The 24,829-nt window shown below is 36.8% G+C and overlaps 1 protein-coding gene across 8 annotated transcripts in view; it reads left to right on the top strand.

Moving 5' to 3' along the window:
- Positions 1 to 1,533: 1,533 nt before the first annotated feature.
- Positions 1,534 to 24,829, top strand: part of LOC114155687 (sodium bicarbonate cotransporter 3-like) — a 46,927-nt gene continuing 23,631 nt past the window's right edge. For 4 of the 8 annotated variants that reach the window (XR_003597806.1, XM_028035691.1, XM_028035694.1 and 1 more), the window contains exons 1-7: positions 1,534 to 1,662; positions 14,061 to 14,142; positions 15,601 to 15,750; positions 18,325 to 18,463; positions 19,144 to 19,304; positions 20,101 to 20,289; positions 21,862 to 22,245. Coding sequence is in view for 7 of the 8 variants with exons in the window: in XM_028035691.1 (XP_027891492.1) it covers positions 1,621 to 1,662; positions 14,061 to 14,142; positions 15,601 to 15,750; positions 18,325 to 18,463; positions 19,144 to 19,304; positions 20,101 to 20,289; positions 21,862 to 22,245 (1,147 nt within the window). In the remaining variant the exon portion in view is untranslated. Of the gene's footprint in view, positions 1,663 to 7,162; positions 7,460 to 14,060; positions 14,143 to 15,600; positions 15,751 to 18,324; positions 18,464 to 19,143; positions 19,305 to 20,100; positions 20,290 to 21,861; positions 22,246 to 24,829 lie in introns of those variants that run through there. The other 4 variants (XM_028035696.1, XM_028035695.1, XM_028035692.1 and 1 more) reach the window with 3 other exon arrangements.

Here is a 24,829-nt window from a genome sequence, read left to right as displayed (position 1 = left end):
GTAATTCCCCATAACCAAGCAAGGAGCAAATAAATTATAGGACAAGGTTGCTTTCTAGAGCTAAATAATGATATCTACAATTTTACATTTCCCACTAAAAACTTGAAACATTTCTTCTGCTAAGAGCTTACTCATACTGAGTCACTGGATAAACAAGTACTCTATTCAAATGGTCTGTGCAAACTATTTGAGTCACCTCCAAAAATGAACTCATCTCGGTGTTTCAATAACTTTTAAACATGGCCATCAACCATCTGAACTTCAATGTTTTGATTGGTGATTTTGCTAATGATTTTTAGTTGCAGTCTTTGAATTTTCAGTGACTTTGTATGTTTGTAATGCTACTCTTATTGTGCGATTTTAGTTGGAGTATCTTTTTTAAGTCATGACATCTAGGCCATGCATGCTTTTGTAAATTAGAGTCCTGGTTAAATAAAGTATTAACAATATAAAATAAGCTTGATATAAATTGATTTTGGACTGAAGATGCAGGTGAATTTCAAATAATTGGAATGTCTTCAAAGCTCAACTTACAATTAACAACATGAAATTACAGAGAGTAAAATGTGTAAGTGAACAATAACATCTTACTTTTGTTGATAATGCAAATAAAAATTGATTTTTTCTTATATGCAGGACAATTAAAAATTACTTCTATTGCAGAAATGTCAGATTCATTAAATGGTGTTCATACTGTACTTTAAATCACTCAATATTTGCTCAAGACTCCTTTAGTATAAATAAATGCATAAACATGGCAAGGAAGCCCATGTTGCTTTAATAGCTGCATTGTTAGCTCTGTCTTATCGTCCTGCATTGTTAGCTCTGGTGTGTCCTATCTTTGTATTGACAATACACCAAATCTTCTCCATGAGGCCAAGAGACTCTGCTTGACTGATATTTTGTTCATTAAAGGAGATATTGGTATTTTTGGCAGTGTGAGCAGGTTCCAAGCAGTGGCCATATCCATTAAGCTTTTCAGGAGAGGGAAATAATGTGTGCTTCAAAATGTCTTGATGGCTGATCTACTAAATTCAAATTTACATTAAGTTAAAGTATAATCAAAGTTATCAGAAAAATCCACCTAAAACATGTCGCTATGTATAAATAATCTTTTTTTATGTGTGTTTTACGTTTTGAATTAAATTAACGATTATACACTAATTTACTGGGATTCACTTCTAATCTGAACCTAATGGACTAGTTTTGTAACTTAATTTCCTTGACGTTATTTTTTTGTGAACTGCTCTAGCTTAACTCAATTGAACCCAATTATGTGCTTGTCATTTTAATCTTGTATTCCTGTTTTATCAGTCGTCCCTACACAAGCAAGGTATCAACAACAACAAAAAAGAAAAACATCACCTCCATGCACACACGCATACAAAAATCCCGCTTGGGACATTTTTCAGGCAACAGACACTTATATCCCGCCCTATTCTTACGTTCTTGAAGCTGATTGGTCCTGACAACAGGGTCCTGGATGCTAACTGGCTATCTCATTGTCAACCATGTTAGAGGCGTGTTTCTGTCGTTCAGCGAAGTGTCAATCGGCCTTTTACAGCTCTTCAACCGGTGACTGAAGACAGATGTGGAACTGAAAAACTGACAACAGGAGCCATGGACGATTCCAGAGAACAAATGAACCCACTCCTTAGCAGGGTGAGTACCCGGAAAAGACCTTGTAACGTAAGATTATTGTCGTACGTACTCGGCTCTTTGTGTTTGCCAAGCAACAGCACAAGTCAAAGGGATGCTTGATAATCATCCGGTCACTTCTATTGTTAGCCGGTTTTCCTTTTCTTACTTCTCCTTAATGGTAAAGGTTATTTTTTACACTTTTTAAAAAGCTACATTTTAACAAAGATAACAAATATATTCCCCTTTGCGCTTTATGTCTTTTTTTCCCCCCCTGTGGGTTGTTACTAAACCGAAGATCTTGCTCGTTATGATACGTTAATAACATCCATACCCTTTAGTAGTTTTCGTAAAATATTTCCTCCCTGTAAATCCGAACATTAGCTTTGTTGTAAACACTTTAACAATATGAAAACAGTAGTAGTCTGGTACGCCTGCGGTGCCTCTGTAAGTCTGTTAGTAAATGACTGATTAGCAGTTAACCGCTTTAAGCATTTTCCGCTCTCACGCTACGTTACTTTACGTCATGTGTCCCATTAGGCTCTACAGCTGAGTTGAGCCTCAGAAGAGAAAGGTAGTGTAGATGCACATTTCACAATTACACCCTCCTCTGCATGGCAATTTGACCATATTCTTTAAATAACCCACTGCTGGTGATTTTACTGTGAAAGATAAGTGGCCAAATCGGAAAAGCATGAGCCTTTTTACATGCCTTACAGTGAAGTTTTCAGTGACTTGTGTGCTGGAATAGAGAACCACATCCTGTCTGCTGGGTGTCTCTGCTACAGAGAGGCTTATAAGCGTCTGACCACTGAGTGTTAAGAAGACCAGAAAAAGAAGCCTGCTGCAGAGCTAAGTTTAAAGAGCACAGCCACTGCGTAACATCAGTGGTGGTGTAGGGTAGCCCACTACTCTTCTGCATGTGTTTGCTTACTGTATTCATAAGCAAACACATGCTTATGATTCCCAGAAAGTCAAGGGGTGGCATTATTGCAGTGCACTTTGTACGTCAGAGCTGACCCCCAAAGAAAGTAATGAATCAACGTCCAGGACTTTCTCACTTAAAATCCCCAAGAATATACAATTGTTCATCTTTGAATGGAGCATTCAGATAAAACCATGAATGTGGTTTCAAACAGGGGGCATTGTTATTTTATGGTTTTCTTTCTGAGCAGGGTTTTTGTTTTGAGACAATAAAGGGGAGTCTTTCAAAATGTAATCTTTAGCCCTTGACTTGAAAAATATGCTTCAAAGCTAATAAGCTGTTGTGATATTTTAAATGACAGCTAAATGCTGTTCAGTTTTGACCAGGCTGTTTAACACAGGATATAAAATGACAATAAACAGTCAGTTTTGTAGACCCGGCATTCTCAAATTTATGTTTGAAGGTTCAAATAACATTTTTTTTAGATGTACCAATAATCTGGTTTATCAAGACTATTGATATAGTTAACATAGTTTAATTATGTGACCAAAGACACATAAACACTAATGATGTGTTGTTGAATGTAAAGAATGAACATGTAATAACTACAATTTTCCTTGCTAAACACAAAGCATGATGCTGCTATCACCATGTTTCATTGGGAGGATAGTGTGTTCAGAATGATATGTTAGTTTTCTGCCACGTTGTGTTTTGGATTCCAGAAATATATTGTATATGGTGATTTGATCAGAGGACCTTCTTCCACATGTTTTCTATGACCCCTATGGCTTGTGACAAACTTCAAGCAGGACTTCTCATCACTTTTCTTCCACAATAAGCTTCTCTTGTCCAAGTCTTCCATAAAGATCAGATTTGTGGAGTGCCCAACTCATAGTTATCTTGTTGACATGTTCACTAAGCTGTGGATCTCTGGAGCACCTCTAGAGTTACCATGGGCCTCTTGGCTGCTTCTTTGTTTATTGTTTCCCTTGCACCACCTGTCTCTTTAGGTAGATTTTCGTGGCTTTATAGGTTAGCAGCTGTGCCACACTCTTTTAATGCTCTGATGGGATGTCCAGGCATTGGGAGACTGTTTTGTAACAGTGTCCTACAAATGATCAAGCATACACTAAAGAAATGCTATGTGGTTGCCTTTTAGGCAATAAAATGTTTACTTTCTTATTTAAAAATGAATTGAATTATTTGTTTATTTGAATCCTTTAATGTATTTTCAATATTGAATAAAATAAGTTTAAATGAAAACTGGTTAAATGAGAAATCTGTAAAATGTGTCAGCTTCTTAATCTGATTAATATATTAATCTTTAGAATAATTGATACAACATTTTACTATAATTGTTAGTTGCATCCCTAATGATACTACTAAAATATTTACAATGGTTTTCCTCAATTTATTTTCTTCTTAAAAATAAACATTATATGCTTATTCAAAAATACTGGAAAGGAAATTTTTTAAAGCATGTATTTTAGGAAATCCTCTGGGGTTTTTCCAGATTTCAAGCATTTTTTCTGTTTATATTTTTCCAAGCCAAAGGTGACAAGAGTCCAACTAAAACAATTTTTCCAATCAGACTGTATCTTTGAGGTCTAGTGCAGACATCATGTACTCTACAGCCAGTTTTACTGTGCAAACATGTTGAAGTTCTGTGGAATAAAGAAATCAATTTGTTCATGATGTAAGATTTAGTTTCTCCTGTATGTGTGTGTGTATGTTTCAGTGCATCACAGTATTCAGTCTCAGATGACCAAATTTGACGTTATAGATTGTGTCCTTGCACATTCAAAAACAACTAGTAAAACAGAAGTTTCATCCATAAATCAATAACTTTATCTACAAAGACTCTGCATAGTCATCCTCTGTGTGATCATATCTGTCTTCTGCAGTGCTGGCGATCAATTTTGTCTCTCTTTTTTTTACAAAACAAATAAATACCTATGTAGCAGCGTACACTAGCTTATTTAGAGTTGTACGTGATTGTTTATGCACAACTTTATCAAAGTCCAGACAGGGGAGTGATGTCTGGACTTTGGTTTGTCGCAGCTACTTGATTATTTTCTTTTTATTACACATCTTGATTTGCTGCCATGGTTAAGATCACTGTCCTGTTGCATGATCCAATTCAAGCCTCCGTTCAGCTGTTGGACAGATGGTCTTATGTTTGAACCTAGAATACTTTCGCATACGGAGAGAAAAGTTTGTGATGGACTTAATGACCTCGAGGTGCCCAACAGCACACCTTTTGTGGAAGCAGCAGCTAAGCTTTGCATGGAAATTCACCTACATACGTCGACCACAATTTCACTTTTTAAATTTTTATTGTATCATTACAATATGGGTTGTAATTATTTGACCGATGGTAGATCTAAGAAGTTTAATCACTCTCTTCTTTCTGAAAGTAGGCACACTCAAAGAACAAAAACTGGATAAAGTACAAAGAGGTTGTATGCACTGTATACCAATTAGTCTGGGGAAATTTTTCCTTTGCATTATATTGTTGTATGAGTTTAGCAGTAGGACTAAGACCATTACACAGGCTTGTTCTACATTAGTGGAGGTGTTAGTAAATATAACACAGATCTAGATCCGTAGGTCATGGAGGCAATACATCAGGATTTCTTTGGAAACAATAAATCCATTAATTTTGTGTGAAATGGAGCAGCCTTTTTCCTATCACATTATCACATTTTTTGCGTTCTTCCTTCCTTCATTCATGTTTTACTTCTTTCCTTTCTTCTTTCAATATATCATTGAGTCACCCCTGTGTAAAACTGAACAAATATTCTTTGTTTGCAACCAGATACAGCCTATGCTCTCTGGAAGAAATGCAGATTGTTTTTTCATTGTTGCAAAACCTTAGAGTTTAAAGTGATGTGGGAGTTATTCACACCTCATAACAGTACCTCATTTGGTGAATTATCAGCACAAACCCTTCACACCAGATGTTCAGCACAGTAATGATGGCGTGATGATCTGGGATCACATTGCAGACAAATGACTCAGGATCTTGCTGTAACTGAGTCATGCATGAACGCCCAACCAAACAGTTGTAAGGTGTTAGTTTGTCCGACAGCTACCGGTAGACAAGACCAATCATACATTGAAACCCTTGATTTTGTAGAAGGTGCACTTTATTTATGTCATAACTGTAACAAGACTTGGTCCAACTGAGTCATCAGCATTAGCATAGTGGTTCCAAGCGCAGAAAGAAACTACAGCGGAGTGGCTTGAAGTTGGAAAAAAAAATTGCCATAGTGACATAATCAAAGTTCACATTGCATCAAAATCTGATTGATGTTTTACTGTGGAAAATAAATTTGGGCTTCGATGGGTTTTGTGGGGTTTTGGAGACTTTGTCTTCTTACACCTTTTAGCATATTGCAATCTGTTTTTAGGGTGAACTTGCTTTGATGCCTCGAACTTGACATGTTGGCAATTGTTTTGAATGTCCTCCACTTGTGTACTTTTTTCCATTCAGTAAAATGGCTGGTTTCAAATTCTTTTGAAGTCCCTATTAGATTTATAAGCTGCTGCATTTTCTGGAATGCATCAGAAATGTCTTTGAGATTGCCATTCAGTCTTTCTTCAAAAGCCCAAAATACGCTAAACTAAATGTTTGAGGTTTAAACAGGATTGGCCTCCTTTAAAGTACAGAGTAATGATATTCTGATGAGATACAACTGATGTGGGATTTATGTGAATAAATGTGAAGGTGTTCTAGTTTTTTTGTATTTTTAATTACATTTTATGGAGCCAAATCCTAGGTTTAAATTAATACTTCTCTTAAACTTGTTATTAGATACGTATTAGGGTAGAAAAATACACTGTAAATCTCACATAACTGACCTATTTACATTTTTTTAGATTCGTTTTTTTTATAGCTATCTAAAACCTTTCAAACAACAAATAAAATATTTCAGAGAATACATATTCTAATGGAAATTAGAATGCACCTACTGTATCTATTCCACCATTAGATGTCACTCTTTCTGTTGAATTTATTTTAAAATTAAAACAACCCTAAATTATTTTAATTTAGGGTTGGTTTCACGTTTACCCTTGAGAATACTGTGCTGGCATTAAGTGTGTCTGCCTCTAGATGATGTGTTCAGTGTTCCTGTTGCTAGAGATCAACATAATTTCATTAAAATAGCTAAATGAACTAGTTGCTCCTATTTTAGAAAAATGCTCTTTTGACCCACTCATGTGGGAATTTTTGTTGCATACAGGAAGCAGGTAGACAATGGTTCTTTAGATTATTAGAACTTGTTGAAAGACATACCTAACCTTCATGCTTTGACCTGGATTGTATAAGTCAATGTCATAGGAACGAAGACATTTGGAGTCTCATGAATTCACAGCAATTTGTCCTTTTTCAATGCATTGCAGACCGCAGGGAATACTGACCCCACACGTATGCCTGTTTCTATTTATCTTTGCTGGGGGGAAACTCTTCATTTATGATTTGAATACCTCAGACTTGTATGTCCTCCAAATGTGAATGTCCTCCAAATGTGCACACTATCGTCGGTGTGTGTGTGTGTGTGTGTTTATAAGCTGTTGGCTGGGTGAATGAAATATTCATGGAGCCATGGTGGGATTGGCTGCCGTGCATGGAGCAGGGCTAACGGGGTAGAGCAGAGCACAGCACTGTGTGTTCTGAAGCAGCTCGTCTTCCCTTTGTATAAAGAGATGAGCAGAGGAAGAGAGAACAGAGGAGTGTGACACTGTCGCTGTTCATGCTCGGCTCACAGGCGTCCCCCATACAGCACACACAACCGCCATAGAGAAGGAACTGGTTTACATCTCTCCTGCTTCCGTTTTGCGGATGTTTTGGTCTAAATGGATGAGCAGAGCAAAGAGGAACATGTGCTCACGGTATGTCTGCTCCTCAATATTTGTGTTTGTGTACTCAGCATCCGTGTTCTGCACATGGAGAAGAATCCACAGGCTCTAGGTGCGCTGTACCGCTTGTGCGTTTGTATTGATTTGTCGGCTTGTGGTCGTCTTCTGTTATGTGCTAATGAATGGGGCTCTGTGGTTACTACATTTGACCAGAATGAAAAAAATATTATGTGGGGAAAGAAGAGGTGACAGCTCTTGAAACTGAATGCTTTTTTTATGAGCGCCTTTATTGGTCCAAAGCAACATGAACCAGAAAAAGCTATCAGACAATTATGGCTGCTTGAAGGAACGGGACAAGCAAAATGGGAAGGAAGCGAGGGAAGAAAACAAAAGCTGCATGAAAATGGGTCTGTCAAGGTAACAGAATAGCTATAGCAATGATGTTCATTAACTGAGGGAAGAATAAATGAACATTTAAAAACTGATAAGCTCAAAATTGGAGCATTGGGCTTAAAGGAAAGATCCTATTTAAATGCAGAAAGAGGTAAATACAGAGACTTTTTTCTCCATTCAAAATTGCTGACATGAGGTAACCCCAGCTCTTCAATTAGATAATTAAACCACAGATCTCTGGAGACATTATGAGGAGGAGGCTAGTGTGAATGTGTTTGAGTCCCACTCAAAGGTGATGGGTCTCTATGGGAGTAAATAATTTAGGGGCTAGTCAACAATGCATAGTTGCCTTATAAGTTCTATCTTTGTGTTCATGGCATTTTAACAAAACCTGCTGAATACCATCAGATCCATGGGTTTGGCAGAAACTGAACAGTGCAAAAATATTTGCCCTTTTACAACGCTGTTCTTGCTTTTTCACATGTAACATGTTGGGTCATCAAACAGACCTGAGTGAAAACATAACAATAATTTCATTTATTAAGGAAAATGCTGTTCAAAACAATATGACCCATTCAAGAAAGTAATAACCCCATAAACCCTTTTGATTGCCATTCTATCAACTACTGGTAGTGAGATCACTGGAGAGGAATTTTGGCCCACTCTTCTCTGGAAGGTTTTCAAACATGAATGACCTGTTTAAGGTGAAGCAACTGCATCAAAGTAGGTTTTTGGAGTCATTAACAAGTGAACCCTCTGGTGTGTTTGAATCATTGTGCCGTTCAGGTGGTCTTGAGTTTAAGATAACAATCTGATGGCCAGACTGGCTCCTTTAGGATTTTCTCCTAGAAAGTAGAATTAATAAACATATTAAATATGACAAGTTGACCAAGTCCTGAAGCCGCAAAATAGCCCAAGACCATCACACTTCCACTATCATGTTTGTACTTTGGTCAACAGTGGCTTTTGACCTAGAACTCTTCTTTGGGAGTCCTTTTTGCTTAGTCTTTTCCTCACTGATATATCATGATCGGTGGCCTTAATGAGGCCAGTGAGGCATGTAGTTATTCTGAGTTCCCTTGTGACCTTCTGGATAAGTTGGTAATGTATCCTGCAATAATTTTGGTTAGCTGGACACTGCTGGAAAGTTGACAACTGTTCCAGTGTTCCTTTCTGGATATTGGGTCTCAATGTGGTTCACTGGAGTCACATAGCTTGATAGTTTTGGATTGTGGCATCCCATATTGTCATATAATTGGGTCATTAAAACAGTTTTCTGTTTATACTTTGGTTATCTGTGTATTAAAATTGATGTTATGATGGGAACCACTTTAGTGAAACCAAATGCAAAAAGTCAAATATGTAGGGGGGTGAATACATTTTATTCATGTTGTCCTGCACTTTGGTTCATTCACTGATTAGAGAACTTTTTTTATAGGTTGATGACTGGTCATGGCCAGTCAAGCTAAAAATCATCTATTTTTTGTCACAGTCTTGGTGCATCTTTCTCTATTCAAACGTGTTATGGTAATAATTACCATTAAAAATGTTTACCCTGGCTATAATATCATTGTTAACCAATGTATTTCACTTTTAGTCATTTATCTGTATCTACTTTTCAGACACAATCTTTTAATTTGACATCATTGGCTTCAAATAATTGTAATTATTCTCATTTGTAAAGAAAATAGTGCGTTTGGCAGCCATTTGAGCTTTGACTGTAATTTTAAAAGACTGGTCTCTCCCACTATGCAGCACATCTGTTACAATACTCCCTGTTGATTGGATCAGTTCCCAGTTACTGCAAGGCTGGCAAAGAGGGAATCAGTCATGTTGGCATGTTGTGTGGCTAGTTGCTCATTTCACTGCTTGCTTGGCAGCTATGTGAACATTTCTCTGCCCATGCAAACACGTTGGCAAAAGCTGGGTTAACCTGGCTCTTAAAAAAAGTAAATTTTTACAGCTAATTTGCTCAACATTGGTCTTGCTTCGTTAGGTGTAAAATTTAAATGGTACTCATTTTAATTGCAGGATGTAAATTCTTTGCATTCTTGTTGTTATCATAGTTGTTTACAACATAATGCTTATACTATAGTGGCATTACGCTGCTCTACCTGGCTCCAATCTTTAAAGCGTACACTATAATAACTTTCCTCCAGGCTGAACCTGTTATTGCTTGAAAACGTCACAGTACACACTGTAAAAATTCAAATTAAAGCTCCAGAACCTCACAGAGTGGGGCTGCAATATTTGAGGAAAGTGATGTTTTGGCCACAGCTGGTTTTTACGGCAAACCAGCTGTTGAAGACTAAAACATTTGAAAATACTGGAGCAAGTAAGAGACTTTGAATTAGGACAGAATCAGACTAAATTAACTGAAACTCGAGATAATTCAAAGAAAACTACTGGTGCACCCACAGTCCTATGGGAGTTAAGGGTCTTTTTCTCAGCACCACTTCCAAGCAAGTCATCCTTATTTCTTAAATTTTACTGTTATAAACTTTAATACAGCATTCTGACCCAGACCATTGAGGCTGCATACAGGTGGCTGCAGAGAGACATCAAAAATACAGCTCTGTTATTTTCTATGAGGCAACCCTCACTGGCAACATCTGGTTGCCTGCTGATGTTCCAAGCCCAGCGATCATTTTCACACCTGTTTGATTAAGGAGGGTCAGTGCCTCTAAATGGAATATAAATAAAACTGTGACTACATTCTGGCTCGTCTAGCTGCTCTTATTTTGTGCTGCATTGTTCTATGTTTTGAAATTGCAGTTGTTGGTTGTCGTATTGTTCATAGATTTGACTCAGTGTTATCTGTGTAATGACAATTGGAAAATTGCTGGCAATCAAGTTTTTTTGTGCAAATTAAGTGCATTTTTTAATTGGTTAATTTTCAGTATGTAAAAAGAATATTATATCTTTTGTCAGTTTCAAGTTATGCAACTGAGAAGTGATCAAGTGGGATTTTTAATCATTAACAGAAGGGTACCAGCAATTTTCTTATATGTGTGTATAATTTATGTTCATATTTTGTACAGATTTTTATGCTTAGGTTCCTAAGAATGTAAGTATATGTAGACCAAGCGTAATGTAGACCAATTAGTGTGATCATAATGCTTTTCCTTTATCTGTTGTAGGGTTTTATGAATTGTTTTATGCTGACAAATAATCAACTCCTGCTTACTGTTTAATGGTCATGTGAACTGTAAATACTTTGTTATGTCTAAAGCCTTACACATTGGTTGTTTGAGCACATAAGCTGACAAAATCCTCATATGGCATCCACTGTAACAGCAGGATTAGCCATCTACTCTTTGGGCATATAGTGTGAAAAAGCTAATAGATTAAATATTTTTTGCTTTTATTTGCACGCCATGTATTGCCTATCCTGACCTCTGAAGCACACATTATACCAGTCTGTTTTTATTAGCACACTTATTAATTATTGAGTGGGGCTTTTGAACAGACCTCTCCACTAAAATTAAACAACAGCATGAAAGGCCAAATTCATCTTGTTTGCCTTTTAAAACTGAAGTAGATTGATCTATTTTCATGATTTTCTTGGTATTACACGGAGGGGTTTGTAAAATATGAAATTATTTATTAGTGGTGGGACTAAAATGGTGTTATGTTCCAAAGTGCATTTTCAAACTCAAGTCTTGCTTCTTTATGTTTGTCTTGATATTTTACCTTTCAAATTATTAAAAGGCATATTAATCTTGGTATATCTACATTTCTCATTTAGAGGAAAGTTACAGATTAAAATCCCACATTTGGTAGATAAAAGTAAATTTCTCAATCCTAACTGAAGTTTTGTCTGATTTAATATTTGTCTGTAGTAAAACAGGCGGTATTGCTTTTTATACAGTATATCGATTATGTTATGGAACCAAAATCGCCAGTAAGATAAAAAAAGGTATATTTTCTATGAATGCACACAATTGTTAACAAAAGGCCAGACTATTTCATGCTGCAGTTCCACACATCTGTGCTCTGTCTACAGTCCTGTATTCATGTTGGCTTTTCTTACTCAGTTGGCAATTCGTCCCTCTTACTAGCTTCCCCCAGTGACGTTAGCCATTTAGGCCCTCACAGCACAGCTGTGGTCGAGGAAAACAGAAGCGATCTCACTGTCCTCAACCTTTTGCCTCAGGGACTGTGGCAGATAGACTGGGGGTTATTTTTGACAAAGCTATGTGACAGGTTTCATCACGTGTTCTTGGATTGTTCCAAGAAACGTGGGGTTGAGGGCAACATGCACTCTAACAAGTGCTTATAGCTTGCTAAGCTGCCATGAGACGACATGTACGTAAACAGTGATTCTTGATTCTTGACAAATAGCTGCTGTAAAATACGCAGACTTTCTGGATGAGTACTTTAAGAAGCACAGTGGTAGAGAAGCAGTTATTTCGTCAGAGGTAGTTTCAAAATCTGTGTGCCTTGCCTGTAAACTTGGGCTTATCTGATTTCTGCTAAAGTAAAACATAAAGTCTACCCCAAATTCAGTGTTAATTCAAATAAAATGCCACAGTGATTCTTTGTTTCTTATTGGAAGCTTTATTTTAGTTTGCCGCAAGCTGTGAAGAGCAAACATGTTCTGGTCAGATTCAACCGAACTTTAATTTTTTGCCAAAATGTGAGGAGGAAAACACAAGAAACACAGTTCACATGCTGGCATGATTCTGGTGGTCCCAGAATCTTGCCAGGATTACAATGGAGTTATTTTTGATGTGTTAGAATGGCCTTGTCAAAGTAGAGTTCTAAATCTATTTAAGGAATCCATGGCAAGACTTGAAAATTGATGTTGACAGGTGGTGCCTATCCAGAATTATATATTATGTAGAATTATATATGAACTACAAGTAAAATAGGAAAATAGACTATGAAGTAGCATAAACCTGGCAGCTATAGCACACCCTCTGGGTATTTATGCATTCTATAACAATGTTTGTCTAAAACAACATTTTCCTCTGGCAACGTCACATTTAGTTGAAACACACAGATTATGCAAACAAGCCAATCCTATTACATTGTGTCCAGCATGTCCACCTTTGTGGTACTGAAAAACAGAAAAAGTACATCTAACAAAAATAGGTCACGTTCCAGTGAACTGATATTGGGTTTGGAATTTCCTCCAGTTGGCCTAAAAATTCAGTGAATACAGACACATTTATTTTTGAAAACCTTTCTTTAGCATCCCCTAGAAGGATTTCTGTTGGGTTGAAGTCTGGTATGTAAGTATGATATTGCAACACACCACACACACAAGCATTCCATTGTAGATTCAAGGCTCTTTTTGGGTTTATTATCTTTACATTTTCCATTTTGTCTTTAAAAGGAGAAGCATTTTTCTTTTGATTTTTATTGTACTGCAGGTCTGTCTTTCATTTTTAGAGATACATTTTCTGCATTTTTTTCATTCAGTCTGAAATATTCACTCACATAGGGAAAAGAATCTGCGGAGTGTTTGGATGTACATCAAGTTTGGTATGTGTTAAGGAAGGAATAGACTTATGTCTCTGTTCCTGTGTGTTTCTTTTTTATGCTTTTAATTTTGTAAAATGCATATTTTTGGTGTTTGTGTGTATTCAAGTACTGTATTAATTATATCTGGATGCTTTAATTTGATGTTGATTGCCAGGGGGTGTTTATATGTATCACTGGGAGCTGTATGTCTCTCTAGCTGAAGCCCTGGAATCACTCATGTTTTCATAATAGTGATATTGGACTGCATATTCTGAAAAAGGTGTTTCTCTTTCTTATTGCTGTAGTTAACCTATTGGAGTCGCTATGAAACATAACCTTAATGGCATGAGTCATTAAAAATAAGTACAATTTTATCAATACAGACTAATTTGTTTGTGGAACATTACCCATAGATAAACACTCATAAAATGTGTAAGAGAGCTTGCTGCATAATACTTATTGCCAAGGTCTCATCAATTTCAAAACAACATGTCAGTTTCTGTACAATATTTGACTGTAATTGAAAGGATTGCATGCAGTATAAATTAACATTGATTATGGAATGTACTTTAATCAAAATACCTAATTTATTGTCCTGTTTGTCCATTCAACAAAACTATTAACTTTTAAAAAAATCTATTTTCCTTCTAAAAAGACTTACAATCCACAAGACATATTTTATAATTCTGTTTAAATGTTTAATACATTTGACAACATAGAGCTTAATACTGTTGATTTTTTTAACTCTTTACTTTGTTGTCATTGTTTCCAGGGTCTAGATGAAGAGGCATTGGTTGACCACGGGAAGACCAGCTTCACCACTCTTTCAAACTATGAGACAGAAGATTTGGAAAGTAAGTACAAAGCCTCTCAGCTAAACGTAGTTTACTAACAGTTGGTTTTTATCTTCTGTTCAGTAATAAATCAAAATATTTGGTCCTTTGAGGAAAAAAGTCAAATTTATCTCCTAACCTAACCCTAGGTGATGCTAATGGATATATATTTTTGTTTTAATTGTGATGTTTATGGCAGATTAAAAAACAGTTTTAAGTGTTTAGTATATAACTGTGGTGATTTTTTTTAGGGAAAATGAAAAGAAAACCATTTGATAATTTCCTATGAAGTTCCATATGTAAAAATATAACAGTCACTGTTTAACTCCATAAAAATCAAATCAGCAGAAAACAGCTGATGAGTTTAAGCCTTATTGCTCTCAAGAGTCTTGAAAACCAATAAGCAGTGGAAAGAATGGAATCATCAGTAATGTGTCTCTATCTGTATGGAAACTCTAATGGCTCTAATTTCCTGTTGACATCATTTTGTGGTATACAAACGGCACATTTCTGTCATAATTCCATTAACAGCAAAGTAAGAACCTTTGGTTGTACCCATTACGTAATGGTGAATGTTAAGAGTGCACACCCAGTTACAAAAGTTGGTGTCATTTATGATTTAAAGTATTATTTTACTCCCTCAAAATATCGCTCATTTTCTGGCACTCTTTTGATTAAATTTATTCTGCGTCAAGTGTTAGCTGATCTTGTAAAATAAATTTTCTTAGAGGTCACATATTTACTATGGAAAATAATTAAATCTGTTAATACCTTGGTTTTCAAGTCTACCTCTTCCCCCTCCATTGCTGTTTCTCATTGTTCACTTCATCCATATTCTTCACATTTCCTCTGAGTTTTTTACCCTTCATGCTGCATGTTGGTGTCATTTCTCCTGAGTTTCCCCTCAAATCAAAGAGAAATGACTCATCAGTTAAAAGTGGGTGACGGTAGAGTATGTTGGGTGAAAACAGGCCACTTTATTTCGAAACGCAGTTCCTTTGTGGGAGTAACAATGATGAGAAGCAGACAAAACACAGAGGGGAAAAAACTAAGAAGAGCAAAAGTTAAATGTACTCTGGTTTTCGTCAAGTAGATTAACTTAAGCTTTCCAAATAAATGGAAAGAGATTCCTTCTGTCTTCTCTACAGTGTTGTATTCTTGAATCTAATGTCAGTTTTTGAAGCCAAAACTATTTTTACCTTTTATCTAAGAGTGTTTTTATGCTTTTGAAAACAAAGTTGATGTACTCAGTTTAAAATGTTAATATTGTTGTTATAGTTGTTTCCTGTAAGAAAGAATTAAACTAAGAATTTGGTTTATCTTTTTGTGCTTTTATTTGCTTACTTTGACAAAAAAAAATATTTTGCTCTTCATATAGATGGGAAGTCAAAGTACATAGCATGCCTGGCAATGCTATGTACACAAGCAGTAAAGTTGCTTGTGTGTCCTTTATTAAATAAAGTTTCCTTTCTTTCCCAGGTCACAGAGCTGTGTACGTAGGGGTCCACGTTCCATTTGGAAGAGGGAGCAAACGGCGGCACCGCCACAGAGAACGCAGACATCACCGAAAGAAGAAGGACAGAGACTATGAAGAAGGAAAGGAAGATGGAAGAGAGTCCCCCAGTTATGGTTCGATTCTGTTTTTATTTAAGTACACCATGTCAACAGTAAATAACTCATTACATTTTCTTTTTGCAAAAGGTTATATTCCTGTTTGACTTTCTACAGCCACTCTTTTAATTTCTGTCATAAAAAAAAACTCTAGGTCTCCCAGATTAGTTTATTAATGCATCCTTTGCTGTCACAAACTTATTAGTTTCACAAACTTAGTTTGTGACAGCAATGTTCACAAAACTTAAAATTTTGTGAACATTAAGAACATAGGTAATTAAATTTTATTTCACCCCAGGTAGAAGTGTGTAAAAACCTATCGGATTAATCTTTTAATTTGAGTTTAGAGCACAAAATTCAGAAATTCACTTGGTTGAGCGATGGGCCATCTTTATCTTGCTACCTTGCATGGTGAGCAGAATGATAAAAGAGAGCTTCAGACATGGAAAATTCACTCAGATAAACAGAGCTTTGCTAATGGCCGCAATGAAGAACCACCTACTCACTTGTCAGAGTCCAAATGTGCAGGATGATTTAATCACAGAAAACTTTCTGCTTTCTTTTACTGATCATTTCTGTAACAACAGTAAAGCTGGGTTTTGGCTTTGCGTGACTCATTAGAGGCTAAGTTTATAAATCAAGATTTGTTTAAAGAATTCATTATTCTTTTTTTATTTTTACATTTACTGGTACTTTTAAAATGTATTTATATTTTACAATTACTGTATTACGTAGTTGCGGAGTACATATTTTTAAGAATGTAATTATAATGTGCAGAGCGTACAATTTCTTATTTACGTAGTTTACAGCTGACTGTCCAAGCTGTAGGTGATTACACAGCAGGGTCAGGGAAAGTAAAATCCGATCACAAGTGGTCACTCGAAATGCATCCTGAGACCTGCCTAAAGCTTACTACTTGGGATTAGATTAGGCTAGATGCATGGGAAAAAACCAGCTAATAGTTGTTTACATTGTCCACTAAGGTTTACGGCAATCACGTACAAAAATGCATCAAGTAAACCACAAACACTGTATAAAAGGGTAGATTAATATGGACAAAGCCTTAGTTTAGCATTTTATTGTGTTACAGTGGGTTTCATTTGTTATAATCTGCTTGAGCAGGGTAGCAGCCACAAATTTCTATAATGCCTAGAAGGAATAATATGTGTGCAATATATAAACCAAGTGATGGGATGTGCTGCTCTCTAATACTGCAATGCAATATATTTCTCTGCTTTCTGTGCTTGCCATCTTTCAGTTCTGTCTGAAGCATTCATTGCTAAAAAGCTTTAAAGGCCACTGTGAAGCAGCGTCTGACAGGTTGATGGTCGTGACATTTTAAGTGATGTGTGCAAGCACCTTGTATGGAAAGTAGCTGCGCCATCAGAGCTGCAAGATATAAAAAGCAACAAATAAAAGCTTAACACTGAAGATATGCTTACTAAAAACCATCTTGGTATTTGAGTACATTCACTCATGTTTTCTGTCTGGTTCTTGTTCAGCTCTGGAATTTTGCTACACATAAATGTGGGGAGTATTAGGTTTAATAAAATTAATATTAAAGATTTTATGCTGTTTTTGAAATTGTTTTCTTAACACATTGATTACTTTCAGTTACCAACTAGTTGTGATGTTCTGACAGTTTATTTTCTATAGCCTTAATTTTAAGTCTAAAATCATTATGTATATCATTTGAAAAGAAAAGTTGCACTTTCTCCAAATAGCACCAAAATTTTGAAATAGTACAATTACCACTTGTGATTCTTAGAGTGTCTTCTGAGAGATGTTGATATGTTTGGTCAGTACAAATACTTCTATGCCCTTTTTCTTTACCTCTAAAATTGAAAGTTTGATCTGGGAATGACATCAAGCTGGCAATACAAGTGTGTGTTTTTCTGTATTTTTGACTTTTAAACCCTGTGGCAACATGTTCACCAAATAAGGTTGTAAAGTACTGTGTGTGTAGCAGATTTAATGAAACATAGATCACTGGAAGTGCTGTTCTGTATTCTGCAACTGCAGACTTACAGTGCTTATATTGTAATTTTATGACTTAATTTTTCACTGTGTTCAGGATTGTAGCTCACATTTACTTTGATTCATTTCCATGGCTGAAATAGATGTGAAAAGTGTAAAAGGGAAAAAAAGGAAAGCACAAGGCAGCTGAGAATGCAGACAAAGTTTGCCAAAGAGTGAAGAAGTTACATTTGGCAAGGTCCACCCAAAACAATAGTAATGATTTTAAAGTCTCTGATTAAAATATGAGTTCATAAGGTGGATATTTTTATTTGTGATTTATTCAACGAGGATAAGAAAGTCAGGGGAAATGTTTTACAACAGTAGACTAGAAATTCATAAAAAATGATACCCTGTGGAGGAATGAAGCTGAGTAACTCCAGTATGAGTATATGATGTGACCTGCGGACATCAGCAAATGTATTGTTCTGATAGAGCAGACATAAAAATTAAAAACCACTTTCATAGAACAAATTTAAATAATCTGGGTTTTATATTGAATAAATGTTTTGAAATTTTATTAATTCTAGTCTTAATGAATAAGCTGTTAATCTATTGCAATTTATCTGTGTTCAGACACACCTTCACAGAGGGTACAGTTCATCTTAGGAACAGAGGACGATGACCTCGAGCACATCCCCCATGACCTCTTCACTGAGCTGGATGAGCTGTCCTTTAGAGATGGTGGCGCGACTGAGTGGAGAGAGACCGCCAGGTTAGAATAACAATGAAAACATAAACAAGTTGATAAAACGTGAAAATGTGATGTGATTTGTATCACTAAATTTCACACTTAACTGCATTCAATCATATTTTTAAATCTATTAATATTTATTCTCATTGAACAAACATTGGGGAAAATAGTAAAACTAACAATCCCAACAATATGGATAGTTTTGGGAGATTTGAAACATCATTAAATGGAATTTAATGTGACAATGATAAATCAACATTCTTATAATGATTAGAAATGTACCACAATTAATGATAAACGATACAAGAAATGCCCTCCCCTAACTGAAACTTGATTTTCAGGATATATTTATATACTCAGGCTCAACTTCAGATTTTAATATTGTCACAGGTTTGCTTTCCCAAACCTTTTAGAGATGGAAGTGGAATTAGTGATTTTACATGCCTGGTATTCCACAGATTGTTTTCTAACAGAAACATGTTCTATTAGTCACAGATTTGGAGTATGAGTCATCCAGTTTGCACTGCTTCTGTTAGACTGTGTGCTCTGTCGGATGAAATTTGTCAAAGCAGTAAAATGTAGCTGGCTGTGACGAGAACACTGCAATTGTTAAATTTGATGGTTGAAAGACTAATGAGGAGGTTTTTAAGCGCAGCTCTTTTTTGCTCCTTCACGTGAAACATTCTTTCTGTGTGTGTCAGATGGTTGAAGTTTGAAGAGGATGTGGAAGACGGTGGAGAGCGGTGGAGTAAGCCCTATGTGGCCACATTATCACTTCACAGCTTATTTGAACTACGCAGCTGCATACTGAATGGCACAGTCATGCTGGATATGAGGGCCAACAGTATTGAGGAAATTGCAGGTACAAACACAACTCACTGAAATCTCTCAGATTTAATATATTCATCATGGCCATGCATATATTAATTGCCAGCAATTTACTGTGCTTACTGTTTTATTTTGAGGGACAATTTCAGGGAATTTCAAAAACAGTAATTGAATGAATTTGAATTTATTGTTGATGTTTTTAATCCACAAAGGCCTCATGTTTTGCATTCAGATAGAAATAAATATATGTACTCCTACTAATAATGGAGTACATATAGATCTTCCTTTGGAAGACAGCCCTCAACCAGATGCTTTTTGTAATTAACGTGTTTGTGGGCTAATCTCAGCAGGAACTTTAAGCCATCTTCTTATAGATGGCTATATAATTGGTAGAGTTCATTTAAACTCTGCTTGGCGGTTCTTTTACAATGACAGTATATTTCTTGTTGTAAATTATATGTTCTTTTATGAAAAGGTCAGGCAACATTAGCAGTCCTAAATAGATTTGTTTTGCTCTACTGAGTGCAGAAATGGCTCTCGTCAGAATTATGCCAGAAGTTTGTATGTATGTATTTGAGCCTGTTTTTATTATTTTGACCTTGTGCAGATTGTAGAAAATACTAAACAATTTTAATTTTGTGTACCCATGTTTTGTTTGGCATATGAGCATTCCACCACGCAAATGCAACAGTTAAAATAAATAAATAAAAGCCCAAAATAAAATGACATTTAAGCACATGGGTGAATGGAAAGTTTTCACCAGAACAGTCATGTTTGGATTGTGTAACCCTGCGTGTTTATCTTTATATAACTGTCTTTGTGCGTTCCAGACATGGTCATAGACAGCATGGTGGCATCTGGGCAGTTGAAGGAGGATTTGCGCGCCAAGGTCCGGGAAGCAATGCTGAAGAAGCACCACCATCAGAATGAGAGGAAGCTCAGCAATCGCATCCCTCTGGTGCGCTCCATTGCTGACATAGGCAAGAAACATTCTGACCCACTCTTGCTTGAAAGAAACGGTGAGATCCTACAGCGCACTCACATTTCTTGCTCTTCCATCTATTTAACCACTGGGGAACTGTCCTTAAAGTCCACTGTTCAAATCCCTCACTGCCAGCATAGGAGTTGGATTGTCAAAGTGAGTAAAATTTAGAGAAAACTGTGAGTCCCCTGACTGGAAGAGAAATTTGGGTGCTAAAAATTGTGCTAACCTGTATGGCTGGCCTGGCTTTGGGGTTTGAATTAATTCCTAATTTTCTCCTCATAGTGTCATTCCAGTGGTGATGCCCTACGCACGACCGTGCCTATGGTGTACATTTGTAACATGTTGGTTAAGAAGCCTGAGATTTCAATATTGAATGAGATGTCATATTCTTCACTTCTCTGCCTGTGGTTTTCACTCGACTTGCATTTCATGTCATTACACTGGAAATTTTTAAGGTTGGTGATGGCATTTGTTGCAAAGTCAAAGGTGTGTGACCAAATGAACATGCATTGTTGTGGCAGAGCTCTTCTTTGCTTGCTGTGCACAGGCATCTTGTTAGCTCATCCTCTGCAGCATGCTAGCCTTAAAACTAGAGGTGTTGCCTTTATTCAGTCACAGTGCTTGATAAGTTCATTAAAAGTAGAGATGCACCGATCAGAATTTTTTCAGCTGATTAAGATGCCTACCAATATGGGTTGTAACGGATTAGTGCTGTAGTCTCCATTTGTTTTTCTCAGAGGGCTCAAAAGAATAAAAAAGTAAATTCAGTTCAATTCAATTCAATTCAATGCAGCCTTCCTGTTATTTGCTGAAAGTTTAACTCTCTCACAGCCTTGTTTCTTTGAAATAGCTTCCTACATCTCTGATTTTACTTCTAAAGACCTTGCTGATATTTAATGTAGCTCACATTGAAGGGCAATGAACAGTCAATCTTGATTACTTTCAGTCAAATAACTCAAACTGGCTGCGTTCAGTTATCCTTTTTGACTCTGCTCTATTTCAATATTTCTGATAAAAGTATCCAGGACTTAAATCCAGTATCATCTCAGACATAGGTGGAATTCAGCGTGACGTATCTAATGTGTGTTAAAGGCAGGAATTGAAAAGATGTATTGGACCACTCCTAGTTTATGTTTCCCCTAAATCTTCTTTACTCAGTGATGGCATTCACACCAAAGAGTATTGTTAATCTTTGAGCTGGTAGAGCTTAAGTATGGTGTGTTCATCTATTAGTAAAATAGCAGATGTTTGGGCTGACCCACCTATCTATCAGAAAAGTGTCTCGGTGCATCTCTGGTTCACAGTTTAAAGTAATGTTTTTCCTTGCAGACCCTCCAGCATCCCTCTGATTCATCCTTGCAGCTTGCTCCACAGCTATGCTTTTAGCCCACGTTATGCAAGCACAACACTTTCCAGCTGCACCTTTTGCGATGGTCTTGCTTTGCATCCTTTCTCACTTTGTTTCCTTGGGATGCCATCTGTGTATTGTACATCAACTTCATATTGTTGCCCTCTCTGTTCCATCCCTTATTCCGTTATCTTCTCCTTACCCTCCTTCTATATTTTCCTTCTCCTCTCCTTTTTTTGCCATTGTCTCCTCTGTTAGGAGAGGGCTTGTCCTCCTCACGGCTCTCTCTCCACAAGCCAGGATTGGCCTCCTCCGTCTCCAACCTGTCCCAGAGACGAGAGTCGAGAGTCTCCGTTCTGCTCAACCACCTCCTGCCCTCCTCCTCCTCCAACACTGGGCTGTCTCCGGGCCCCTCTCCCCACAGCACCCCACAAAACACCCCTTTATCTTTTCGCCGCTCCCATCTAAGCCCGTCACAAACCCATTGCACAGGCCCTGGCCCTCAAGGCATACCAGAGGTGGTTGTATCTCCTCCTGAGGACGATGAGCCAGCAAATTCTGCGGAGGAGGACGCAGTGTCTCCACAGCTCACCCGGCGAACATCCTCGGCATCCCAGAACCATGAGCTGCTGCCCTTAGAAGGCAAATATCTGTGTAGCCTGCCAGTGTGAGTCACAGCTTGAACAGAGAACACTAGCACTAGCATGAAAGCCCTGTTTCCCTGTTTTTTATCTTCCAACCCTGCGACCATTTCATCAACAACCCACTGCAAGGCTGCCTTTCTATGACACTGGATGTGTTCCAAAATGTTTTACGTTTTTCTTTTATTTTGGCACCATTAACCCGTTTACCTCCTTTTATGTCTGTTCCAATAAGTTATTTGTTTAAACACTTTAGAACCTTCATAAATTTGCTTTGCTTTACCCATTCGAACACCTCTATGGATTTTCTTACCCTCATGTTCTTGGCCACCCTTTCCTTCACTCTCTCTTCAGTGCAGCTGCATGGCTGTGTTTCGCTCCGCTTTTCCCGATGCTGGATTCTTTCCTGAGCTTTTATTTTTACATTCCCCTAACCTCATTGTATATTACTCAAAGCGTTCCAGATAAGGTTTTTCAGCAGGGACATTGGAATGTTTTTAACTACTGTTTAGTATCTGAGGAGAATCTCCGAAGATCTTGTTTAAAATACGGTTGTCAGAACACTAAGGTTTTATTTTCAAAAGCAATAGTCAAAAGAAACATTTGAATAAAACACTGGGGGAAAACGTAGTCAATATATATTCATATATTATTTTTGGAAACATGGTTAAAAATAAAAAATTTTGTATTTTGAGCAGTTGTGCTCCAACACCGCAACACACATTTTCTTCATCTTGTCTGGGTTCCTTTTAAATAAACTTAGGCCCTTTACATTGATAAATAAAATGTCAAGAGTGAAGTTGAAAATTGTTTTCCTCACAGAGATGAGAAAAATACTTTTCTCCAAAAATATTGCCCAGTATCTAGAAAATACACTGCATTCTGCCATTATTTACACCGCAAAAATGCTATTGTTCTAAAACACCATTTGGCTTTTGAAAAGGAAGTCAAATTATCTACAAAAATTCATTTTCATTTTTTTTGTTTTTGCTGTAATTTTTAAAAGTTGACCTATTATTCTTAAGGCTGACAAGCATCAGAAAAGTGAAACCTGCATTAGGCTGCAGCTGCTTATATAGCAGACACATTTCCTCTTTTTACACATCTGAGCGAAAGATTGATGTCACCACTGTTCCCCTTGGGTAATTCACACAAACCAGAGAGAGGAGACTAGGCCTTTTTTATCAGTATGCGTTTACAAAAAAAAAAGTAGGTGCTCTAAAATCAGAAGTACTTATTCATTGTATGGTTTCAACAACATACTTTTATACATTTTCTTGAGCTGCATCTGGACTTCGTTTGAGAGGTTCCCTTAATTTGTTCCATAGCCTAACACTAGAAATAGATACATTTTGTTATACAGAAATTTTGTTTTATGTATGTTTAAGATTTATTTATTTATATTTTTCTCTTAATTTGTAACCTTTATTGCTTTTCTTAAATATCAAATAATTTCTGGCAACTATCTGTTATTTGCTCTATACAGTAATGCCATTTTAGTACCCGTCCACATGAAGACGAGATTAGGTGCATCTGCAAATGTTTTTTGTCATGTAGATCATTCATCCACATGGATTTGGGGTTTTGGGATAAAGAGAACAATCATTTTTGAAAACTGGTTCCATAGTGGATACATTTCCAAATTCTGGTTTCATGTTTGTATGTACAGGCGAGCTGTGTGTTTTTTTGAAACTCTGACGTTGCTCTATCTCTCTCAGTAACCCACATGCGCCTCATTCTCACAACCAACCAACATGCTGCCATTTGGCGTTGCTCTGTGTTTTTTAGTTGTCCTGTGGCAGTATTACATCGCCTGTGGTTCTGCATCCTGTTTTGTGGACATACATTTGTTCTTAATCATTTGCAAAAATTTACTGTGTTCGTCTTTGTGTGGACTGGGCCTAGATTTATTGTTGAGACAGTGGCCAGAACGTTATTTGAAGTTCAACTAGTAATTCAGGAATTGGCTCTTTGCAGAAAAAAGAAAACAATTTAAAGAAACAAATTTATTCAGAGGGTTATGTCATTAAAGAGTTAGCATGTGTTTGTCATGAAGTGCGGTGATGAGGTGGTGAGGATGATGCTGAGGACCCAGGTTGGAATGAAAGAATGATGTTTTAATGATGATATGAATTACAAATCCAAAGTCCAAAATCCAGGCAGCACAGCATGAGCAGAAGGGTACAGCTCAAAACTGGTAGCAACTGGTAATAATCACATAGACTGTGGACTAGATGACAGACTTGACGCTTGACAAGACAAGGACCCAACAAGGAACACAGGTGGGATTAAATACACAGAGGGTAATCAGGGAAATGAGACACTGCTGGGAACAATCAAGGCAGGACAACACAGAGACTCAATAGACACAGAAACCTAAATGAGTACACAGAAAAAAACAAATCCTCACAGTGTTTCCCAGAATCAGGAAGTCTTGGAACGCCTTCTTGTTAAGTTTTTAAAATGTATGTTTTTATTATATAGACTGAAACAAAACCTGTCTTTTTTTTTTTTACCTCTGGATGATGGTTCTATTTTCAGTTCATACTAATTTAACGTCCATGCTTATTGTGTTTTCCTCTTTT

The sequence above is a fragment of the Xiphophorus couchianus genome, chromosome 13 (assembly GCF_001444195.1).
Source record: "Xiphophorus couchianus chromosome 13, X_couchianus-1.0, whole genome shotgun sequence".
Taxonomy (NCBI): Eukaryota; Metazoa; Chordata; class Actinopteri; order Cyprinodontiformes; family Poeciliidae; genus Xiphophorus; species Xiphophorus couchianus.
This window is presented reverse-complemented; position numbering and strand designations above follow the sequence as displayed.